At 40.5% G+C, this 24,673-nt stretch overlaps 1 protein-coding gene across 25 annotated transcripts in view; it reads right to left on the bottom strand.

The window, feature by feature from the left end:
• The window catches only part of LOC110498787 (neurexin-1a), a 556,706-nt gene that overhangs the window by 516,474 nt on the left and 15,559 nt on the right, over positions 1-24,673 (bottom strand). For 7 of the 25 annotated variants that reach the window (XM_036956167.1, XM_036956175.1, XM_036956166.1 and 4 more), the window contains exons 3-5: positions 4,882-4,899; positions 3,474-3,503; positions 2,138-2,149 (exon numbers count right to left, since the gene is read on the bottom strand). In XM_036956167.1, coding sequence (XP_036812062.1) covers positions 2,138-2,149; positions 3,474-3,503; positions 4,882-4,899 — 60 coding nt within the window. Of the gene's footprint in view, positions 1-1,538; positions 1,590-2,137; positions 2,150-3,473; positions 3,504-4,881; positions 4,900-24,673 lie in introns of all 25 variants that reach the window. The other 18 variants (XM_036956159.1, XM_036956158.1, XM_036956172.1 and 15 more) reach the window with 7 other exon arrangements.

Consider the following 24,673-nt stretch of genomic DNA (forward strand, 5'->3'; position numbering starts at 1 on the left):
GTTTATTTCCATAAAAAATTACATAAGTAAGATATATCATGAATCCCATAAGCCCATAAGTTTGAAAAAAATGTAGATATCAGTTTTAGGCCATATCGCCCAGCCCTAGTGCTATTTGGAACTCAATGGTGGTGGCATCTGCAGTTGGCACGCAATATGCTGCCAAAGGACAGTTTCCTGAGAGCTGTTACAGTACATTTCAGTGACGACTAGTGTCCAGCTAGCCATGCGTATAGCCCACAGTACATGTCAAACCCTGATGATTTCAGAAACATGCTGTACATCCATAGAGATTTCAAATGACATATCCTGAATAGATTTTCTATATCTGCATTAAAGGTATCAAGATGCCACGGTGTTGGTCTTACAAACATGTAATGTTATGTGTACCCTTATCACGTTAAAAACACAATTGAAACCCCTTCGACTTGGCTCATGTAAGAAAAATTGTGCTATTACAACCAGACTTGAGCATTGAAAATTGTATCCCATCCCTGGTACAGCTCATCAAACTCTTGAAGACAAATTTCATTCAATTTGTACAGGCAAGAGGGATTCCAATCTTGCAGGACAAATAAAATGTAGAACAGAATGTGTACAAGAAATGTCAGAAATGCTAAATTGACCTATTCAAAATCCAGAGAAAGATCAAGACAAGATGGGCGGCAAATCATCCAACCTCTATGAATGGCCACACAACCTGAACCACCGTTACCAAATAAGACCAAGTAAATAGCACTTACCTTAGTGAAGTGTAGTAGATCTTTGCACTGTTGCCCTCAGGTCCGAGTGATTAAAAGCAAGTAAAAAAGGTGTACTCTCGTGTGTGTTTTAGGATCTAAATCATGTTTAATCATGTACCTAAATGTAAAATGGCAGTAACAAATATTTATGTACTGCAGGTAATGGATGGATCCGAATCACAGATATCAGAAAATGGTTGCATTTCTCATACAGTGCAGGAGGGAAATGGTTCCTCATACATTTTATGAATTTATACTATATTTACTTGTGTCTGCGGATATTGTGTAGACTTACCTGTACAAACTAATTTCAATGACTTTCACTGTATCATGCTAATTTATTTTCACAAACACATCCCTTACCTGACTTACTTAGACAGAAATGCTACAGTATTACAGGTGAAAATATGAGAATAATTAATTGAGAATGCAAATGGAACACTGGAATGGAATTTCAGTCTCACAATTCCTACAGTGACAAAGGTCATGCCTTCAAACAATGTCATTTTGTTAAACTAATTTCACCCTTAAATAGAGATCAGATACTACAGATACTCGTAAGTCATAAATGATCATTCCCGTTTTACCCCACATGTACATTTTCTCACACACAACCTACATGCTGCTGGGACGTCGACATTGTCTTTCACTGACGACTGAAGCCCCCAGGCATGTCACATAACATAATATAACATGTATGGATGAAACAAACAAATCAAATGGACTTCTCCTTTAGATCTGCTTGTCTTGGTGTGATCTGTTAAGGAATCTAATTAACAAAGCAAAGCTGTTTACCTGGAATGCTCAGCAGGGACCTTCGAAGCCAACCTTCTCCTTCCCTTCGCCCTGGGTAGGAGAGGCAAACGGGCAAAGATCAGAGGTCCACTTACCCTCTGCGGAGAGCGGCACAGCAGCACAGCCAGGCAGGATAAGATGCTGCCCAGCCCATGGGGTGCCCAGCCCATTGCCCGCTGCCCACGACACTCTGGTTGGTCAGACACTGGGGCCAGATATAGCCTTCCCCCCCACCACACCACACTACCCACCAATACGTTGAACAAGATAAATCATTACCGGTGGGAAGGGCTGCACTGCCATCCGGTACCAGCAGTGTAGAGTGGACATCACATGTCCCCCCTTTATGAATGTCATTATGGTTTCCATGCATCAAGCAGAAATGAAACAATCCACTCCTCATAGAAAGGTGTGAGCAGCAACCTACCTTGGGTACCGTGACACACATACATTTTATATAGTAGCAACATAAAACAATGAAATAATGCCAATGGACTTTATATACTTAATGAAATCAGCATATAAGGCCACAACAGACAGCAGACTTGACACAGTCGTATGAGTACATTGAGTTTGAGTAAAAAAAGAGAGGTGAGTACCTTTACTTTTACCTATGATATTTGATGGAATGTTCCATGGTAGAAAGTAGTTTCCAGACAAAAGAGGAGAAGAAGAGGGAGAGAGAAAGGAAAGACAGACACCCATAAGTGTCATGGTCATATGGACAGGCAGGGAAGAACACAGAGTGGGTGCATCTCAAATGGAACCCTATTTCATATAGGACCCTGGTCAAAAGTATAGGACTAAATAGGGAATAGGATGCCATTTCAGACGCACCCAGAGAAAACACAGAGAGAGGCACGATGGGGTAAATATAATATCTGAGATGAGGTGAGAGATTGATGGAATGCTGGTGTGGGTATGAGGTTAAGGAGGGGTTGAGGGGGTAAAGCACATGTGAGCAATATTGTATTTCCTGCCTTATGGTGCATGCTGGGTAATGAGCATCATCCAGACTGGCATGGAGAAGATGTGTCCTAAATGGCACCCTATTCCTTATGTAGTGCACAACTTTTGACCAGGGGGCCCTGGTCAAAAGTAGTGCACTGAATAGGGAATAGGGTGCCAATTTGGGATGCTGGCAGAGATTGCCTTGAAAATGGAGAGAAGTTGTCAATCATCTAGCTTGCTCACTGTGGCTCACTGACTGGCAGCTAAAGCATTCAAGCAACAAGGGTAATATAGAGGGGTGTCTGATGTAGCATTTCAGCTACCTAGAGTAGAGTTTCCCAAACTTGGTCCTGGGGCTCCCCTGGGTGCATGTTTAGTTTTTTCCCTAGCACTACAAAGCTGATTCAAATAACCCACTCATCGTCAAGCTTTGATTATTTGAGTCAGCTGTGTAGTGCTAGAGCAAAAACCAAAACGTGCACTCAGGGAAGGCCCCAGGACCGAGTTTGGAAAACCCTGACTTAATTGTACATCACAATTATGCATTATCTTCAGCATGTTATGTTTGATTTTGATGATATGATGTAATTGCCAGCTGAATGAAGATGGGTTTGAAACATACTCGCAAGAAAAGTAGGCCAGAAATGAAAGCAATTTGGTCGAGACAAAATAAAGAAAACAGATGTGCTGATTTGAGGCGATGAGTCGAGGGAAGTGGTATGAAGACAAAAACGTGTGAAAAGTAATACAAAAAAACAGCAAAGAAAAAAAAAAGAACAGCCAGGATGAACAAACCAAACCAAGTCATTCACTGTGGCAAAGCAGCTGAAATGAATGACAGACCAGTTTTAATAGCCCTGAGTACCCCCAGCCAGCAGCAAGAGAACGAGAAGCAGCGAAACAAGTCTTTGTATCGACCACAAAGGGAGAGGGGGCGGAGGGGGGATAATGGAGGCAAGAGTGGAAAAGGAACCGGACCCATACCTTGGTCGCCCATCATCAAGTGCGCCAGACCTTAAAGGGAAACAAGAGCACAGTCAGCAAAGAGACAGGGGATCACGGGTGAGGCTAAGGCTGCTTCCCAAATGACATCCTATTCTCTTTATAGTGCACTACTTTTGACCAGAGCCAGTGCACTTTAAAGGGAATAGGGTTCACTTGGGACGCTACCTAGGTCAAACTGACACACAGGCATCTGTGTCTGGTAGATGCCTGTGGTATTTTGGGAGGTGTTGGGAGTTGGGGTAAGGGAGAAGGGGGACGGAGAGAGAGGAAGGGGTATAGTCAGACGAGGTTGGGTTAGGGTGATGAGCATGTTTTCAACCAAGAGAGAGGTTGCAATGCATCATCAGTCAGACTTACTAGAGTTAAATTAACAGTAATGATTGGAAGTTAGTCGAGGTTCCATTTGTCCAAGAGGGGGATCCTTTGAGAATGCTCAACCCAGTCCACCTACTATACCTACCAACCCCCAAAACAATGGCCTGACTCCACGATTTAACAACGTTTTGAGATGTGAATCTCAGTCATTGGATCGACATTTCTCTCCATTCAGTTTCAAAGTTCCAAACTGAGTATTTGCATGATAATATTGTCAGAAAAATAAATACACATTTGATTGGGCAGGGTCTGGTCATTTTCCCCTCCTTCATGCAAATATTTAAGACACTATTGCAAATAAATACATTAGCTGGGCCTTAAATTCAGAGTTTTTTCTGTAAAGTTGTATTCAGTTGTTTACTCTGAAACTATTTCCTCCTTGTAAATGGGAACAGACTATTGCATACTTCCCGCAGTTTGCAGAAACCATAAAATGTTTGCTCTATCCCTTCCAAACCATTAACTAATGTAATGTAGTGCATCAACAATAACCTGCAGAATCATTTTTTTCAAACCAGTGGGAGAGCCAAGGCACAGTTTGATAGTATAGTAGTAGCTTAAATACTTACCCACTTCTTAACATACATAGCTCAACTTTTGCCAGAACTTTCACTGATATTCATTGATATGTATCTATGAGAGATTTCAAGAATAATAGCAACTGCAATGCAGCAGCAATTTAAGAGAATTTTCCACAATTTCTCATCAGGATGGTGATAATCAGTGTTAATAACAGATAACCTTTCCAGTCCATAATTGCACTATCCCAAACCACACATCTCTCCTGAACCAATTGCCTAGCACATGCTGCAAAAACATCTACCCAGAACCGCAAATGAGAAAAGATATAGAGCCAACTTACCATTTCAGTAGCACATTTTAACAACTTTTCCACATAACAAACATGAGGAGTAATCTAAGCCATGAAAACCACAGCATGGTTTTAGTGAGTTAAATCATGGTGCAAAGATGATAAAACCATGATAAAGAAAAGAGAAAGTAGAATACCTACCTTCAACATGGTTGTCTTCTGCAAGCGGACGGACGGACGGGCGGAAGGAGAGAGAGGAAAAGGAAGACATTCGTTAAGCAGCATGCAGACTGGTACAGGGCCGTTGCATGTCGTAACCATGCAAGGCATCACACATCACATGCAAAGTGCCCCACGTTGTACTGTATTGACAACCCCAGCGGAGGAAAGGTCTTGGTGCTGCAGAGGCCTACTATCTCTTAGCTGTTCAACACAACTGGCTGTGTTTCAATGCTGCAGAGGACTTCTAATCTGTCAAATTTCTGTTAAACTATTTTCTGCATAACTATCCGTTTTGGGGTTTTAGAAAAGCTCTATAAAAATCCCATGTATTATTATTAACGTGACATTAAATTATACTTTCAGTCTTTGATCATATGCCTACCTGGGATACAGGACACAGCTTTATTTGTAAGAACTCTAAGCTTGTTAAGATATTGAGTGGATTGCTATGGCCCCTCTGGATAGCATTGTTTGCTTTGCTGTTAATGTTAGCTTGTCTGCTAGCTTGTTGTTAGCTTGTCTGCTAGTTTGTTGTTAGCTTGTCTGCTAGTTTGTTGTTAGCTTGTCTGAGAGCTTGGCTGCTAGCTTGTTTTCTAGCTTGTTGTTAGCTTGTCTGCTAGTTTGTTGTAAGCTTGTCTCTTAGCTTATTAGCTTGGCTGCTAGCTTGTCATTAGCTTGTCACTTAGCTTGTTGAGCTTGTCTATTAGCTTGTCTGCCATGTGCCCACTCTGCATGTACTCTTTCAATCCCATTTACTAGACTGTCTACTGCAACAAAAGAATGGTTATAGGAGTACATTCAACTGAGAGAAAACAAAGTGAGTTAGCAAATGTATTGGCGAAAGCTAGAAAAGGGTATAAAATAAGGTGTAAAGTGGTGTAGACCAAGTAAAAGAGGTGGTGAATAGGGCACATGCAGTGTTCAGTAACAGTGAAAGGGGGCGATTTAAAAAATAATAATAATTATTATTATTAAATTTCACTTTTATTTAACAAGGCAAGTCAGTTAATAACAAATTATTATTTACAATGACAGTCTACCACGGCCAAACCCGGATGACGCTGGGCCAATTGTGCACCGCCCTACCCTATGGGACTCCCAATCACAGCCGGATGTGATACAGCCTGGAATCAAACCAGGGACTGTAGTGACGCCTCTTGCACTGAGATGCAGTGCCTTAGACTGCTGTGCCACTCGGGAGCAGTGTCTGTCAGCTGATGTATATTTATGTTTGCATGCATGTACACTACTGGTCAAAAGTTTTAGAACACCTACTCATTCAAGGGTTTTTCTTTATTTGTACTATTTTCTACATTGTATAATAATATTGATGACATCAAAAAAATGTAGTAACCAAAAAGGTGTTAAACAAATCAAAATATATTTTATATTTGAGATTTTTCAAATAGCCATCCTTTGCCTTGATGACAGCTTTACACACTCTTGGCATTCTCTCAACAAGCTTCACCTGGAATGCTTTTCCAACAGTCTCGAAGGAGTTCCCACATATGCTGAGCACTTGTTGGCTGCTATTCCTTCACTCTGCCGTCCGACTCTTCCCAAAACATCTCAATTTGGTTGGATCGGGGGATTGTGGAGGCTAGGTCATTTGATGCAGCACTCCATCACTCTCCTTCTTGGTAAAATAGCCCTGACACAGCCTTGAGGTGTGTTGGGTCATTGTCCTTTTGGAAAACAAATGATTGTCCACGAAGCCCAAACCAGATGGGATGGCGAATCCCTGCAGAATGCTGTGGTAGCCATGCTGGTTAAGTGTGCCTTGAATTCTAAATAAGTCACAGATTGACACCAGCAAAGCACCTCCACACCATAACACCTCCTCCATGCTTTACTGTGGGAAATACACATGCGGAGATCATTAGTTCACCCACACCTCGTCTCACAACGACACGGTGGTTGGAACCAAAAATCTCCAATTTGGACTACAGGCCAAAGGACACATTTCCACCAGTCTAATGCCCATTGCTCGTGTTTCTTGGCCCAAGCAAGTCCTTTCTTCTTATTGGTGTCCTTTAGTAGTGGTTTCATTGCAGCAATTTGACCATGAAGGCCTGATTCACACAGTCTCCTCTGAACAGTTGATGTTGAGATGTGTCTGTTACTTGAGCTCTGTGAAGCATTTACATGGGCTGCAATTTCTGAGGCTGTTAACTCTAATGAACGTATCCTCTGCAGCAGAGGTAACTCTGGGTCTTCCATTCCTGTGGTGGTCCTCATGAGATCCAGTTTCATCATAGCGCTTGATGGTTTTTGCGACTGCACTTGAAGAATTTTTTTCGTATTGACTGACCTTCATGTCTTAAAGTTATAATGGACTGTCATTTATCTTAGCTTATATTAGCTGTTGTTGCCATACTATGGACTTGGTCTTTTACCAACATAACTTGTCACAACATAACTAATTGGCTCAAATGCATTAAGAAGGAAAGAAATTCCACAAATTAACTTTTAAGAAGGCACTACTGTTAATTGAAATGCATTCCAGGTGACTACCTCATGAAGCTGGTTGAGAGAATGCCAAGAGTATGCAAAGCTGTCATTAAGGCAAAGGGTTGCTTTTTGAAGAATCTCAAATATAAAATATATTTGGATTTGTTTAACACTTTTCTGGTAACTACATGATTCCATATGTGTTATTTCGTAGTTTTGATGTCTTCACTATTATTCTACAATGTAGAAAATAGTAAAAATAAAGAAAAACCCTTGAATGAGTAGGTGTTCTAAAACGTTTGACTGGTAGTGTATGTACTCTATGTATATACACACACACACACACATATATATAATATATATATAGTAAAATCAATATTTCATTATTAACATTTTCAATATTTATTTTAGGTTTGAACTGAAATATGGCAAATGCAATAATACTTTATTTTCCACGTGAATCGGGACTGCTGAAAAAGAGAGAGAGTGTGACGGGGAAATCATGCCTATTTCTGAACTTTCACAAAAGGGCAGAGAGAGAGTTGAGTCGCATCAGGTCTGGGCCCATATCAACAAAGTATCTCAGCGCAAGAGTGCAGATCTAGGTTCAGTTTAAGCATTTAGATCATAATGACTAAGATTCTATGGACTTATCTCAGATCAGCACTCATAAATAATTAGTAGTGAGCAGAGAGTGCTAAAGTGCTAAAAGGGGACATCACCTCACAGTCAAAGTGAAATGAGTGACATGGTGATAAGGAATTTAAAGTAAAAAGAATGTGAGGTCTATCAACACTATCAGAGACTGATAAAGTTGTCATGTCTGTTGCCAAAACGATGGCAAACTAGGTGCCCAGCATGTCATGCCATTGCCTCTGGTGGGGAACATTACATTTGGAGGAAGTATGTGTTACAATAAAGCATGCAATAATCATTGAAAGGTTGAGAGGATGTAAAGGCCTCCTAAAACAGAACAACACATTGGTCAGTCAACATTTCTCATCAACATTTAGTTATATAAGTATTATAAGTGTTCAATTAGTAAATCAGTGAAACTGCTGGCTGTTACAGAAAACAGACGTATAATTCAATTCAGAAGGTCGACTGTAGAAATATTGATACATGAACTTTACAGAAGTGAACACTGGTTGGTTTTTACACTAGTTAAAACCATTTGCATTACATCTGTAATATGTTTTAATCTGATTTATCAATTTAAAGGAGAAATCGTGAGTCATGAGAATGCAAACTTTTAAGATTAGATAAATAATGACATGCAATTTGATTATATAGCTTTACATGTATATAAGTGAATATGAGCTATGTGATAACTATAGAATGAGTCATTTCTTTGTCTGAAAGTACCATGTTATCATGTAGGTATACCTACACATTGGACGTTGGGCCACACAGCATAGCTCCTAGCTCCCATCAGATGAAACAAGTATCCTACCTCTCCTCAATGGTTTCAGGCCCCGATTCAAGCGATTTATTGAACAAGAAACTTACCAGCATATCAGCTCCCCTTCCAAATCAGACACCATGCACCACAACCAACCAATAAAAGTGTGAGAGCAGCAGCATTTTGTGAACAAAATAGGATGCAAGTACTGTAATAATGAGGACTTTGTTATGGTAATAAAAGGAAATGTTTGTAATTTCTTCAACTGTAAGCTACATATACAGTACATCTCTGTCGGCATGGTTGGAATGGGCATATAAGGAAATATTGGGCACTTTGATCATAGCCGTGGGAAGTAGGGGGGCTGATGGTGCTGCAGCACCTCCTGAAAAATCAGAATAAAAAATATATATATAAATTGAAAAAATATATATTTCACTAAAGTAGTGCACTCGTCCTTTACTAGTCTGTATTAGCGGACCACCTATCAGCAAAATAAATCACAGCACCCCCACACCCAAACTACTTCCCGCGGCTATGACTTTGTTCACAAAAGGATAGCTTGATGATGAGAAGCACGCTTCCTATTCAAAAAGCATTCTGGGGTGGCAACAAGCTTTGAGCTGGTATGGTGAAGTGACAACAGTAGCGATGAGGAGAAAAGTAATAAAGCAGAGGCTGTTTGCTGATATATCTATACCTTAAAGAACAGCTCTTAATTATCATCCCACAGGAACACATAAACACTTCAAACATTTCACCGGGGTGAGAGTGTTCTCTGGATTGTGACTGTATTTTGACAAGGATAATTTTGATATTTTTAACTATGAATGTGTCATTTTAATAAAAATGGGTTTTTGATGCACAATCTGTCCAATGATTATATCACCATTTTATTACTCTGTTTCTAGCGTTTCTCTTCCTCTTATATTAGTAATTTCAAAACCAAATGGCATTTCAAAATAAGAATATCACATCCAATGAAATCTGCTTTACAGTAATTTAAGCTTGAAAAAATGTATGTTGTTTCTTTCATCCAACCGTGTAGTTCTATACACTCTGATAAAAATCTATACATCCATCAAACAAATAGAAAAGCAGGGTCAACGATAGGGGAAAAATCTCCATGGCAACCTATGACAACATCTAAGACCATCCAACAAGTAAAAGCCAAGACAGATAACCTTAATTCAGATTTCTACACAGAATGACTTGACTAAAGCCAAGAGTAGTTCAAATTATGTTTCTACACTACCCAGCTACGTACGTTCAAACCACGTTGAACCGAAATTGAACTTAAAATTCTCAATTCATACATGTAGTTTTATTTCCTGACCTAAACTGTTGCAGATGAATTGCCTTTATATCCTATGTTCACTGTACTATCTGAATGCGCCACATGAAGACAAATAAAAAAAGACTAGGACAAAATGTAAATGTCATCTTACAACCTCTCCTCAAACTAGGGTTCATGACAGATGTCACCATGACACACAACAGGACACTATCCTTACCAAATCTACCCATACAACTATTTCTTTAGTGTAGTACCTTTCTAACAGTGATTCAACTAGGGATCATGTTATGACAGATACCATTTACACCAAACCCCCACCTGTCCATCACACACAGACACACAACACACACACACACACACACACACACACACACACACACACAAGTAATATAATAATAACTTTTGGGGATTACGTAGATTACATTTAGTTACATTTAACTGGTTTTAACACACAAACACACACACACACACACACAAACACACCACTTTCTCCCTTCCCAAATCTCCCCAGCTGGTTGATAATCCTGGCAGAGGAATAAACCTGCCTAATCCCCTTGACGAAGCAGCGATCCCACTGCCATTGTGCTGCTAATACCACACAACAATACAATGCACTTCACTCCACTTAGCTCGACTCCCATGCAGAAAACACTATATACATATTGGTATATGACATAGTGCCGTGTAGAGCCCATGATTATAGTCAAAACACCAGCTTGTACACAGCTAGTACACATACAGTAAACATAGCCGAAAACCGAGCATAACATTGCCTCTCTAGTAATAGGCATACTACTAAATTCATCTGCATACAACATCTGTATCCAATATTACTCTTATTTAGCCTGTACACATACAGCACATTTCCACACACAGCCTGCATTCAAGACCATCTGTATATGTCATTGGATTTAGGTTAAAAGAGTGTGTGTGTGTGTGTGTGTGTGTGTGTGTGTGTGTGTGTGTGTGTGTGTGTGTGTGTGCGCGCGCGTGTGTGTGCGCGCGTGTGTGTGTGTGTGCGTGTGTGTGCGTGCATTGGAGGGTATGACATTTGTTTTCACATTCTAAAACATGTGTGCCACTCATTGTACTGCAGACTGAGTTACTATGAAGCACTGACTTACTATGAAGGACTGAGTTACTATGAAGGACTGAGTTACTATGAAGGGCTGACTTACTATGAAGGGCTGACTTACTATGAAGGGCTGACTTACTATGAAGGGCTGAGTTACTATGAAGGACTGAGTTACTATGAAGGGCTGAGTTATTATGAAGGACTGAGTTACTATGAAGGACTGAGTTACTATGAAAGGCTGAGTTATTATGAAGGACTGAGTTACTATGAAGGACTGAGTTACTATGAAGGACTGACTTACTATGAAGGGCTGACTTACTATGAAGGGCTGACTTACTATGAAGGGCTGACTTACTATGAAGGGCTGACTTACTATGAAGGGCTGACTTACTATGAAGGGCTGACTTACTATGAAGGGCTGACTTACTATGAAGGGCTGAGTTATTATGAAGGACTGAGTTACTATGAAGGACTGAGTTACTATGAAGGACTGACTTACTATGAAGGGCTGACTTACTATGAAGGGCTGACTTACTATGAAGGGCTGAGTTATTATGAAGGACTGAGCTACTATGAAGGGCTGAGTTATTATGAAGGGCTGACTTACTATGAAGGACTGAGTTACTATGAAGGACTGAGTTACTATGAAGGGCTGACTTACTATGAAGGGCTGACTTACTATGAAGGGCTGAGTTATTATGAAGGGCTGAGTTATTATGAAGGACTGAGCTACTATGAAGGGCTGAGTTATTATGAAGGGCTGACTTACTATGAAGGACTGAGTTACTATGAAGGACTGAGTTACTATGAAGGGCTGACTTACTATGAAGGGCTGACTTACTATGAAGGGCTGAGTTATTATGAAGGGCTGAGTTATTATGAAGGACTGAGCTACTATGAAGGGCTGACTTACTATGAAGGGCTGAGTTATTATGAAGGACTGAGCTACTATGAAGGGCTGAGTTACTTATATCATACTGAAGCATCAAACTCTACTTCATTCACCGACTGTCAAATGTTATCGGTTTGAGTAACTATCATCAAAATCCTTAGCTCAGTGAATGTCCCTCTGGATTTCTGTGTAGCCTAATATTTGAGAGAATTAAAAGCTAAGCATTGGTACTTTTATGACCAAAGAAAGGGTCTAGGCCTGGCAACTCCTAACTTTGAACACCACTTAGGCAAATTCAGAAGATTGCTTCTCCCTACACTTGCTTCTCCCTACACTTCATCACATTGGGATAATGACGTTTAAAATGTTAAGTTGAAATGGTGCTGGAATAACAGAGGCAGTGCTCCTGTTGTCTTTGTGCTGACTTGAGGTAACTCTGTTGTTCTATATCAGTAGTTTTTTTGTAAACTGTCGAAAACATTAACTTGCTTGACCATGCTGCAGGTGACCTACACAAATAGCTAGCTAGAACAAAGTGTTAAAAAGATAAATTCATTTAAAAAGATTAAAAGCAATACAAATAAGTTCTCCAGTAGGCATCTGTTTGCTTTGTGGATTTCACTGTACTCTCCGGCTTTGTGATGAAACAAACTAATGTGTAGTTGAATTTATTACGCCATTGTGTGACTGTAGTCTTTTTGTTGTCATGGCCTTATTGTATATCATGGTGGCGTATGAATGGGTTACAGATCAAACAACACAATTATCACAACACAGGTTGTAATATGGCTTATTAACTGTCTTGACTTGGCTTTCTCGGTGACTTGGGGTGGCAGGTAGCCTAGTGGTTAAGAGCTTTGGTTCAGTAACTGAAAGGTGGCTGATTTTAATCCCTGAGCCGACGAGGTAAAAAAATATGTCGATGTGCCCTTGAACAAGGCACCTAACCACAATTGCTCCTGTAAGTCACTCTGGATAAGAGCGTCTGCTAAAATGACAAAAAAATAATTATAATTATACACACACCGCTACTGCCGCCTATAATTTAATAACGCCTGCTAATTTAATTACAACATGTCCTCCAGCTGCGTCATGCCCTGAGACACGTTACCCGTTTCACAGAACTAGCATAGTGCATATTTTACCATTTTCGTTATGAAGACAATTCTCTACAATGTCGAAATAACATAACAGAGCTTTCAAATTCAGTGCCACGGCTGCCGCCTGTGCCTATCATGATGACATGTTGAGAATTAAGCAGGCTTCATTTGCTGTGTAATAACGCAGTCACAATGATTAAGAAATCAATTGGCCCACTTTTTCTCTGTGTACTTTCAAAGATCAACTTAAATGTTTAACATCGTTTTAACTGAGTTAATTACTCATAAACTCTCAAAAGGTAGACTATGAACTTGTTATAATCAAATGTATGTGTGAGTACTGCATAGGTGTAATAGATTGTATTATGTAGACGCATCTGACAAACATTCTCATCGAGCTTTCTTTAAATGCTTCCGTTCAAATAGACATAGCTCTTCTTGACTGATTAAATCGATGGAGTAGATCAGCATTACTATTCCAGGCAGATTGTGGATTCTATCATTGTAATATACCATATGTGTTTTTCTACATTTTTACTATTTTCTATATTGGAGAATAATAGTGAAGACATCAAAACTATGAAAAAACACATATGGAATCATGTAGTAACTAAAAGAGTGTTAAACAAATCCAAATATATATTATATTTGAGATTCTTCAAATAGCTATGCTGGTGAAGTTTGCCTTGAATTAAAAATAAATCCACTGTACCTGTACCCCCTGTATATAGCCTCGTTATTGTCATTTTCTTGTGTTACCTTTTGATTTAATTTATTTATTCTCACTTTAGTTTATTTGGTAAATATTTTCTTAACTCTATTTCTTGAACTGCTTTGTTGGTTAAGGGCTTGTAAGTAAGCATTTCTCAGTACCTGTTGATTTTTGATAATACATTGCAAATCTCTACTGCAAAGAATTCTTCCACCCACATATACATTATACGGCCTACGCCCCACTACTTTCTAGCCACCAACTTTTCTGATCCACGAACAAAGCAGCAGAAAACCTGAAACAAACCACAGATGCATCAAGGGAGAAAAATAGAAGTGACTTAACAGTCTCAAAGGTCAATGCCACCCATTCTACCGATTCAGAGAAAATGAATGGATCAATGTGTTGTTAAATTACAATTTAGGCCAAATCAAGACTAATGAGAGTGTGTAGCTCATCGCTCAGCTGTGCAGTCTGGTCTGATCTCCACACACACACAAACACACACACACACACACACACACACACACACACACACACACACACACACACACACACACACACACACACACACACACACACACACACACACACACACACACACACACACCATAATGCATTACACAAGACCAGAGGAAGGTTATAGTGGCATGTCTTACGGCCATCACCATATTCCTCATTATCCTCCACAGACCACAGTTAGTGGTGAGAGAGAAAGAGGGGGATATGGATGGGAGGAGAAAGTGAGTGAGAAAGAGAGAGGAAGACAGAGAGACAGACAGACAGAAAGAAAGCAAGAGCAGTTAGTGAGACAAAGAGAGCAAGAGAGTGAAAAAGAGAGCGGGGTAATGGAAGGATAAAGAGAAAAGGAAAGCGAGAGAGAGAGAGAGAGAGAGAGAGAGAGAGATAGAGAGAGAGAGAGAGAGAGAGAGAGAGAGAGAGAGAGAAAGAAGAAAAGGATGGGGGCCAAGTGACCAGCCGCTCTTGATAGAAATCGATAAGACCCACAGCCAGCTGCAGCTGGAAGCTCGAGGCACGGTGCAGGGTTGCAGGGTTACATCCCAAATGGCACCCTATCCCAACCTCTATTGAGTGAACACTATGGCATTTGGCCAGAAGTAGTGCACTATATAGGGAATAGGTTGCCATTTGGTACACACACCGTTTTTGCACTCACCAGCTTAGTCTGCTGGAACTTTAATGCATTCAGACCAAGCACAATCTCGGCTTTATGTAGCTTATCATTAGCCCATTTGTCATCCCTCTATTGATCTGATGCTGAGCTAGCATGGCTAGATAGCTATCATACCAGTGCATTGAAATCTGAACTAGCATGGCTAAGTAACAAGTGGGTAGAGGGTATACAGTGGCTATCTAGTAGCCCAGTGGTGGATTTAGGTATAGGCGACATGGGCAGCCACCCAGAGCAACGTCTTCCCGGAGGTGGCACAGGGTGCCCGTCCAAATTTTGGGGAAAATGGTGACATTTGCGAGATCGGTTTTCTATCGCTCATTTTCACGTCATGTGTGTGGGACTTATGGGTCAATTAACCTTGTCGGGGTGGGCGCCCTGATTCCAGTTTGTGAGCTAGGCAGGCTACTGCCTGGGAAGGTCTCCCACTCAGAAGTACGAGATGGGGAGGGGGAGGTTGACCTCAGGTCTCCCCACTGGAAGTCCGTGGTAGGGGGAGCGGGGGAATCTATCAAATAGAGCACCTCTAACTTTATACAGTACTAATGCAATTAGTAAATTCCGTCACACTACGAAATGCTACCAAATAAACCGCAATTCATTCATAATACTGTGAATATATAGTTTCACAGACATATTGTTGCTTCTTTTTTTTTTACCCAGGGAGCCTTACAAGCTAGAACCACCACTCCAGTACCCTATTCCTCTGTTGTACATTTGTTACATTGTTGATTTTATGGCATCCCTCTGGCTGCAACAAGAGATGGAAAGGCTCTAAAAAATACACTAAAGCAATGGGAAACTGAAAATCCTCAGTGGAAATAGTAACAGCCATTCTACATGTACCGTGTACATGTACCAACAACCGCATGATACATTTCCTGCTGACAGCTTCTCCAATTCCAAAACATACTGTAGGAAGTATGATACTCCCTACTGAATACCGCCAGTTCGTATGTAGCCTACAAACTTGCTACTGCTAAAGTAGCTATGGCAGTATAGTCTCCCAATCCCTATCCCCAATACACTGTGATTATATATTGTATAGTGTACTGCTAGCTTTGCCAGTATCTGGATTTAAATCCCCACTACACTGTTCTACTTTAAGTTGATACGTGGACAATGAGAGCCCATCCGCCTGTCCGGCTTTTTCCACGAAGACGTCCTTTACTCCTTTATCTGCTATGGTCCAGACAGAGGGAATAGTGGGAAGGAACAGATGCACAGAAGAGCTCTCTATTCTTTGACATCTTGTGGGTCGTCCGACCGCCTGCCTGATCCAATGGGATAATCATAAGCAGACTAGCTTACAATTCTAATAACCTTAATCCGAGGGACTGACAATATCTGCGATAGTACTACAGATGTGGAGTTACATCTTGCTTGTTGCAATGCCACAGAAAATAGTCTAAACACTGATGTAATGTTGCCTGGTTGCAATGCATTAAGGAGACAATACAGGATAGAGTATCGTACATTTGGCTATTTCAGCATATTTCAAAGATATCATAAAACATAAGCTATAAATAATTTGCAGCATGCTGCTCATGAAATTAGAGCAACTGGCTTTTCTCTTTTTAAACCACTCAGCCTAATTCATGCAATATGATCTTACTATGTGAGGTTCTTCATAATAGTCTTGTAATTCCACGAGCAGAAATATAGCCCTAGGAGTATAGTCATTATTGCAATATACAAGGAGAAATTACCACATATCAGTTGGATGCCAATGACTACGGGAAAATGGGAATTTCATCATGGGGGTACAGTGTAAATGATCCGTGCTGTAAAAATGACAGACCCAGTTTGAGACCCACCCTTCCTCCTTCCTCTATCATTATAACTACTGATTGTTTTTATAGTGGGCCTGCTGCGTCTACAATAAAATGCTGTATTTACTATTTCACTGCATACAGTACTCCAACACTCAGTCATATAGAGTGGCTTCCAACCAGCAGCATCAAAGAGCAACGTATTTTTCTGAAACCCAAGAGACACCACACACACACACACACACACACAGCCAGGGATCTAGCTTTCCTCCTCCTCTTTGTGAAGGATCTCTTTCCTCAGTCTCTCATTATGTGGAGTTCAATCCAATCAGATTCAGATTGCTAGATATAATTATACATGGCTAACAGAGTGAAATGAGTCCATTTTGTTAAACATATGACTACAAACTGACTAATTATTTGAAAGTTTGTTTGTAGGTGTATAATCTTTTTGACATTGATACAGCAAGTGTCAGCATGCTTTAAACTGGTGATTTGCTGCTACAGCTATCCATGCAGTTTACGCTGAGGTGCTGTCCACGGTGCTGAAACTCATGTGGTGGCTAGTTCGATATGTTTTAACACGTGCATGTGGCAAACTATAATTTGGTTCAACCATTCATAATTTTAACAAAGGAATGAAATGTGTACATGTTGTCTTACATAAGCTATTTCTGCATGTTACAATACATAATGCTTACATGAGAAGATGCATCCATCACAAACAACATAGTGTATAGCTCATGGTTTGTGTATTGATGGTTGTAAGGGTGGTTACGGGTAAGACAACCCTCTCATGAAAAAGCGTTGTCAACGAGCTTTACACACACACACAAACTCTCTCTCTCTCTCTCTCTATGTCTCTCTCTTTCTCTCTCTGACAGTCAAGTGCAGTTGTATTTAATAAAACAAGGCAAAAAAATCCTCAGGGAAAATCCCTCTAATCTTTTCAATCCAATATCCTGTAGTCTGTGGGATGGATATATATCTCCCTGAGAGAGAGGGAGAATGAAAGAGAGTGTGACGAGAGACAAGAGAGGGAGAGAGGGGGGAGAGAGACAGAGAGAGAGAGAGAGAGAGAGTAGTGGTAGTGTTTAAGTGGAGGGAACAGCAGGAAGCAGCTTCCAGACAGACAGAATGACACTTTCAGATCCACAGGGACACCAGACAGACTGACACACTATCTATCTGCTTCTGCAGCCTCACAGAGGAGCCAAGGATTAATGATTGGATAGGCTGCGACTCTTAAGGTACATTCACAATTTGGACTTGAAATCAGACACTCAACTTGAATCATTTAAATTTTGCTAACGTGTTTTAACATGTTGCTTTAAAGAACAGTCATTGAACAGTGTATTAGGTACACCAACTTAGGACCGGGGCGGAACCCTCTTTGCCTCAAGAACAGCCTGACTTCTTTGGGGCATTCTACAAAGTGTCAGAAATGTTCCACGACGACAACTCAAGTAAACTGAACTCGCGGTCATGTACGAGGCAATCTTTTTCCTCTCCTCAATTGTCCAGTGTTGGTGATTGCGTGCCCACTGGAGCCGCTTCTTCTTGTTTTTAGCTGATAGGCGTGGAACCCGGTATAGTGGTCTGCTACAATAGCCCATCTGTGACAAGGATCGATGAGTTGTGCGTTCCGAGACACCATTCGGCACACCACTGTTGTACCGCACCTTTATTTGTCTGTTTGTGGCCTGCATGTAAGCTTGCATGATTTTTGCTAGTCTCCTTCGACCTCTCTCATCAATGAGCGGTTTTTGTCAACAGGACTGCTGCTGACTGGATGTGTTTTGTTTGTTGCACCATTCTCGGTAAACCCTAGACACTGTCGTGCGTGAAAAGCCCAGGCCGTTTCTGAGATACTGTATCTGGTGCACCTGGCACTGACGATCATTCCACGCTCAAAGTCACTTAGGTCACTCGTTTTGCCCATTATAACATTCAATCGAACAGTAACTGAAAGCCTCAATGCCTGTCTGCCTGCTTTATATAGCAAGCCGCGGTCGCGTGACTCACTGCATGAAGGAGCGATCCATCTTTGTGTAGCGTCCAACAAAAGTGATGTATTGTCATGACCAGGTCAGGTTACAGGAGACCACAACTCTACAGATTATCTCTCAACCCCAACAGAGGAGGAGAGTTCTGGGGGGTTTTACGACCCCTCACGCCACTGGTAAATCTCAGGCCACAGACAAATTCCTTTGTCCTGTTACTATGGAGAACCAGCCTCAGAACATTAATAAAACATGAAATAAAGGGACTTTGGAACAATGGTTTCCGTCAGCCACAATGGTGGTCATGACGATAGATGGAATATGAAAATGTATGTCAATATTGTTTTGTTATTAAAGGTTAATAGATTACGTTATTACGAAAACATTGTAATGTGAAGAGGTTTCCTAGTATATGTTTGATGTTTATACATTGTACGTTGTATGGAAAAAATCAAAATCAAAGAGAATGTTTTGGGGAAGATGAAATGTTAAGTTAGTTGTCTAAAATTGGATTTGAATAAAATCTAGACCTTGCCTAATTAACTTGGTACACACAGAGAACTGCCCTAAAGGCGGTTACGCCCACTTCTGACCCAAGGGTATAAAACCTGTGAGTATAGAATTTACAGCAGGACTACGTGACCCCAGCTGCAGCGAGGTCTAAAAAGTCAGCGAACCCAGAACGCAATGCCAGTTTGAGGACAAAGAAATCCTTTTCTACCCAAGCTATGGATGAGTAGCTGTGTCTAAGCGGGTGAATTCAAGTCGAACCTCCTAGCCTCCATCTCCCATCGAGCTCTGAGCTCTGAGCTACAGAGCTGTCTGTCCTCAGGAGACTCCTTCCAGAGCAAAGGGTGAGGGAACATACTCCTAAGCCATAAAGGACACTGACATCGGGAGGACTCTCGAACAGCTGAAGGCCTACGCAGAGAATCCTCTGAGATCATCCCCACGTAATTACATCATTATATTCTGACCCATAAGAGCGGCAGTTTGAGGCAAGGCTAGGGTTAGAATAGCATAGCTGACAAATTCACCCAAATGTACATTTCTCTTGTGTACTTTCTTTTTTCTCTCTCTTTTGAAATCCTCATTGTGGGTAACACGCGCCATAGTGTGTTGGCCCGTTATACTAAGTTCTAATCAATAGCCTATAATGTGTTATGTCTATGTGTATCTTTTATCATCATTTTAGCTTTTTAGTAAATAAATATTTAACTAAGGTTGGTGTGGTACGAATTCATAAGTGAGACCCGGGTCTGTGTAGATTCACGGGCTATACGACGTTCAGAACGAGATTGTTAGAGGCAACTGGTTAATTAGCGTCTGTTGTAAAATCGATAATCTGATATTCAGTGAGTTAATTTGGGAAATAGAAACTCAATAAAAACTAGTTTTCCCATGGTGCCCCAGGTTAATTAGTTAAGAATTGCCTGATTCAGTTAATCACGCAATTAGAAACTTGTAATCATTCGATGAGCAACAGTCGTCACATTAACTAATACAACGTCACGACAGTAGCATACAGTTAATTAAATACAGTGGCTTGCGAAAGTATTCACCTCTTTGGCATTTTTCCTATTTTGTTGCCTTACAACCTGGAATTAAAATTGATTTTGGGGTTGCATCATTTGATATACACAATATGCCTATCACTTTTAAGATATTTTTTTTTATTGTGAAACAAACAAGAAATTTAAAAAAATACTGAAAACTTGAGCATGCATAACTATTCACCCCCCCAAAGTCAATACTTTGTAGAGCCACCTTTTGCAGCAATTACAGCTGCAAGTCTCTTGGGGTATGTCCCTATAAGCTTGGCACATCAAGCCACTGGGATGTTTTCCCATTCTTCAAGGCAAAACTGATCCAACTCCTTCAAGTTGCAGCAATCTTTAAGTCATACCACAGATTTTCAATTGGATAGAGGTCTGGGATTTGTCTAGGCCATTCCAAGACAAACTGTTCGATAAAGTCCCTCTTTAAATCAAAAAAAGTTGGTTTAGTTGGCGCCATTGATTTCAGTAATCCACTCGTTCAACATGCATACAAACAAATCCAAAAAGTTATCGGTAAAGTTCATCCAAGCAAATCAAACGATGTTTCTAATTAATCCTCAGGTAAGCAAATATCTAAATAATCGATAACATTTAAGACGGAGAATAGTATGTTCAATAGGGAAGATAAATAACAAAGAGCACGCACATTCAACAAGTGCGCAACAAGACTACTTTTCTAATGAGGGATGCCTTGGATAAACTACAACTACTTGTTCGTTTTTCAAGAAACAAGCCTGAAACCCTGTCTAAAGACTGTTGACATCTAGTGGAAGACATAGGAACTGCAATCCGGGTCCTATCTATTTGTTTTTGCATTGAAATGGCCTGTGACCTCAAAAAAACATTTTCCTCTGGTTTTCGCCTGCCATATCAGTTCTGTTATACTAACAGACATTATTTTAACCGTTTTAGAAACTTTAGAGTGTTTTCTATCCAATGCTACCAATTATATGCATATCCTAGCATCTGTGCCTGAGTAACAGGCAGTTTACTTTGGGCAAGTCAGTCATCCGAACTTCCGAACACTGCCCCCTATCCTTAAGAGGTTTTAAACCACTCGAGTGTTGCTTTAGCAGTATGCTTAGAGTCATTGTCCTGCTGGAAGGTGAACCTCCGCCCTAGTCTCAAATCTCTGGAAGACTGAAACAGGTTTCCTTCAAGAATATTTAGTGCCATCCATCATTCCTTCAATTCTGACCAGTTTCCCAGTCCCTGCCTATGAAAAACATCCCAACAGCATGATGCTGACACCAAAATGTTTCACTGTGGGGATGGTGGTCTCTGGGTGAAGGGAGGTGTTGGGTTTGCGCTAGACATAACATTTTCCTTGATGGCCAAAAAGCTCAATTTTAGTCTCATCTATCCAGAGTACCTTCTTCCATATGTTTGGGGAGTCTCCCACATGCCTTTCGGCGAACACCAAACGAGTTTGCTTATTTTTTTCTTTAAGCAATGGCTTTTTTCTGTCCACTCTCCCGTAAAGCCCAGCTCTGTGGAGTGTACGGCTTAAAGTGGTCCTATGGACAGATACTCCATTATCCGCAGTGGAGCTTTGCAGCTCCTTCAGCGTTATCTTTGGTCTCTTTGTTGCCTCTCTGATTAATGCACTCCTTGCCTTGTCCGTGAGTTTTGGTGGGAGGCCCTCTCTTGGCAGGTTTGTTGTGGTGCCATATTCTTTCCATTTTTTAATCATGGATTTAATGGTGCTACGTGGGATGTTCAAAGTTTCTGATATTTTTTTATAACCCAACCCTAATCTGTAGTTCTCCACAACTTTGTCCTTGACCTGTTTGGGGAGCCTCTCGGTCTTCATGGTGCTGCTTGCTTGGTGGTGCCCCTTGCCTAGTGGTGTTGCAGACTCTGGGGCCTTTCAGAACGCGTGTACATATACTGAGATCATGTGACAGTTCATGTGACACTTAGATTGCACACAGGTGGACGTTATTTAACTAATTATGTGACTTCTGAAGGTAATTGGTTGCACCAGATCTTATTTAGGAGCAACATAGCAAAGAGGGTGAATATACATTGACACACCACTTTTCTGTTTGTATTTATTTTTTTATTTTTAAATATGTATATATATTTTTTTCACTTCACCAATTTGGACTATTTTGTGTATGTCCATTACATGAAATCCAAATAAAAATCCATTTGAATTACAGGTTGTAATTCAACAAAGGGGGTGAATAATTTTGCAAGGCAGTGCAGCTACTATATAATTCAAATATAAATAAAAACACTAGAAAGAGCTCTCCTGATTTAAAATGGGCAGTACGCAGACAAAGCCTTCCAAATGGCACCTTATTCCCTATATAGTGCACTACTGTTAAGCAGAGCCCTAGTTTTCCTCTTATACTGTTAGCTCTTAGTGGTTACTCAAGCCAACTCGTGGATACTGATGGGAACACTACTGGTTAATGATGGGGAATCAAAACAGCCTGTCAGAGCCTTCTCATTCAGAATTCCCATCAACTCCTCTTCCCACCCACCCCATCCCTTGTTGTTTTTTGGTCAAAAGTAGTGCACTATAAAGGGACCAGGGTGCTAATAGGGATGCAGAAACAATACAGTAGTGGGATGTTGTTTGATGTTTTGTTGTTCTACTTTCACCCGGCCTGTTTAATGATAAGCAAATGTACGATGACAAACACATTGATTCTATTTCATTATGATGGAATGTGGAGTTGTGTAGTCCAAGGATGCATCCTAAATGGCACCGTATTCCCTTTATAGTGCAGTACATATGGGTCTTGGTCAAAAGTGGTGCGCTATAAAGGGAATAGTAGTGTACCGTTTGGGACGCACAACTAGTGTCCATGTGATTCCTCCAATGAACGATGAAAGGGCTAAATCTGAGAACTTATCGTTCGGGCAGGTTACAGACCAGTGCATTTAAATAATTGTTCCGCAGACCGACCAAACAAAAGAGATTTGTGTGTGTGTGTGTGTGTGTGTGTTTCTGTGACGCAGTTTAGCCAAATCCTGTAATCCTTTCATCTGATCAAAGTAATAGAAAAGCTTTTAAATTATTTAACAGAAAGGTACAAATTTAGGATTTCTAAATACTAGCCAATTGTGCAGACAAATGTATTTTATGTAATGTCAACGTACAAGGAAACGATCTCCAGAGTCTTCTTGTTAGAAGCATGAAGCACAGTAGAAGGCAGACTTCACTGCTAGATCAGTATTCCATTAGCCTGGAATTCAAACTAATCCATTTGATATAGTGACATAGTGCAGCAGTTCATTCACCCATTCCGCCAGTCACTTTTTCTCCTGTATCCCTCTCCTTTATCTCCCCATTTCATATTCTGATTTATATTATCTCTGTCATTGCAAAACTTTAATATACCCAAAGACGTATATTTACAGTGAAACAATGGTTTAACGGAGATGATCAGTTTGGAATCAAGGCAAATGTTCCCTTTCACTCAGTCACAGCTCTATTTCTTAATGAAAGTGATATAAAGCCACATTATGTAATACATTTTGAGAACATAAGGCCCTTTGGACATAAATGGGACCCCAAAAATTCACCATCATATTACGACTTAACTTGGATTGGATGCTTTGATGATAGCTAGCAGTGTAATGTACGAAAATAGCCTCTGTTTGGCCAAGAATAATTTGGCACAGACAGTCTATTCTAACTCCCCTCCCTCCCTTTCACTCTCCTTTCAAGCCCCGACTGGATTTAATCCATCTATGCACTATATTCAAGAGGTGCTTCCCTCTTTGGGACAAAAGCATTTGTCAAAATGTAAATCTGTCCAAAAAAAATCACTTCACAAAGCACCTTGGGAACCACTATTTGCTAACAGCCCTCTTAAGCTAACACTACCATCTGTTTAGCTAACACTACCATCTGTTTAGCTAACAGTACCATCTTACATTTCGCTAACAGTACTATCTCATATTTAGCTAACAGTACTATCTCATATTTAGCTAACAGTACCATCTGATGAGCTAACAGTACCATCTGATTAGCTAACAGTACCATCTGATTAGCTAACAGTACCATGTGATTAGCTAACAGTACCATCTGATTAGCTAACAGTACCATCTGATTAGCTAACATTACCATCTGATTAGCTAACAGTACCATCTGTTTAGCAAACAGTACCATCTGTTTAGTGACGTTACTAATTTGTAAGTGCTTAAGATTCCGGACTGCATCTTAATAGACAGTTGTGCTTTGCCAGTAATGGTTTAGCAGCACATATGTACGTTGGATTAATTATATTTTCACTGAAACATTGTTTTCCCACACAATATTTCTCAGGCTGATAATCCTCTTAAATGTAAAGTCCCCT

This window comes from Oncorhynchus mykiss, chromosome 20 (genome assembly GCF_013265735.2).
Source record: "Oncorhynchus mykiss isolate Arlee chromosome 20, USDA_OmykA_1.1, whole genome shotgun sequence".
Classification (NCBI taxonomy): Eukaryota; Metazoa; Chordata; class Actinopteri; order Salmoniformes; family Salmonidae; genus Oncorhynchus; species Oncorhynchus mykiss.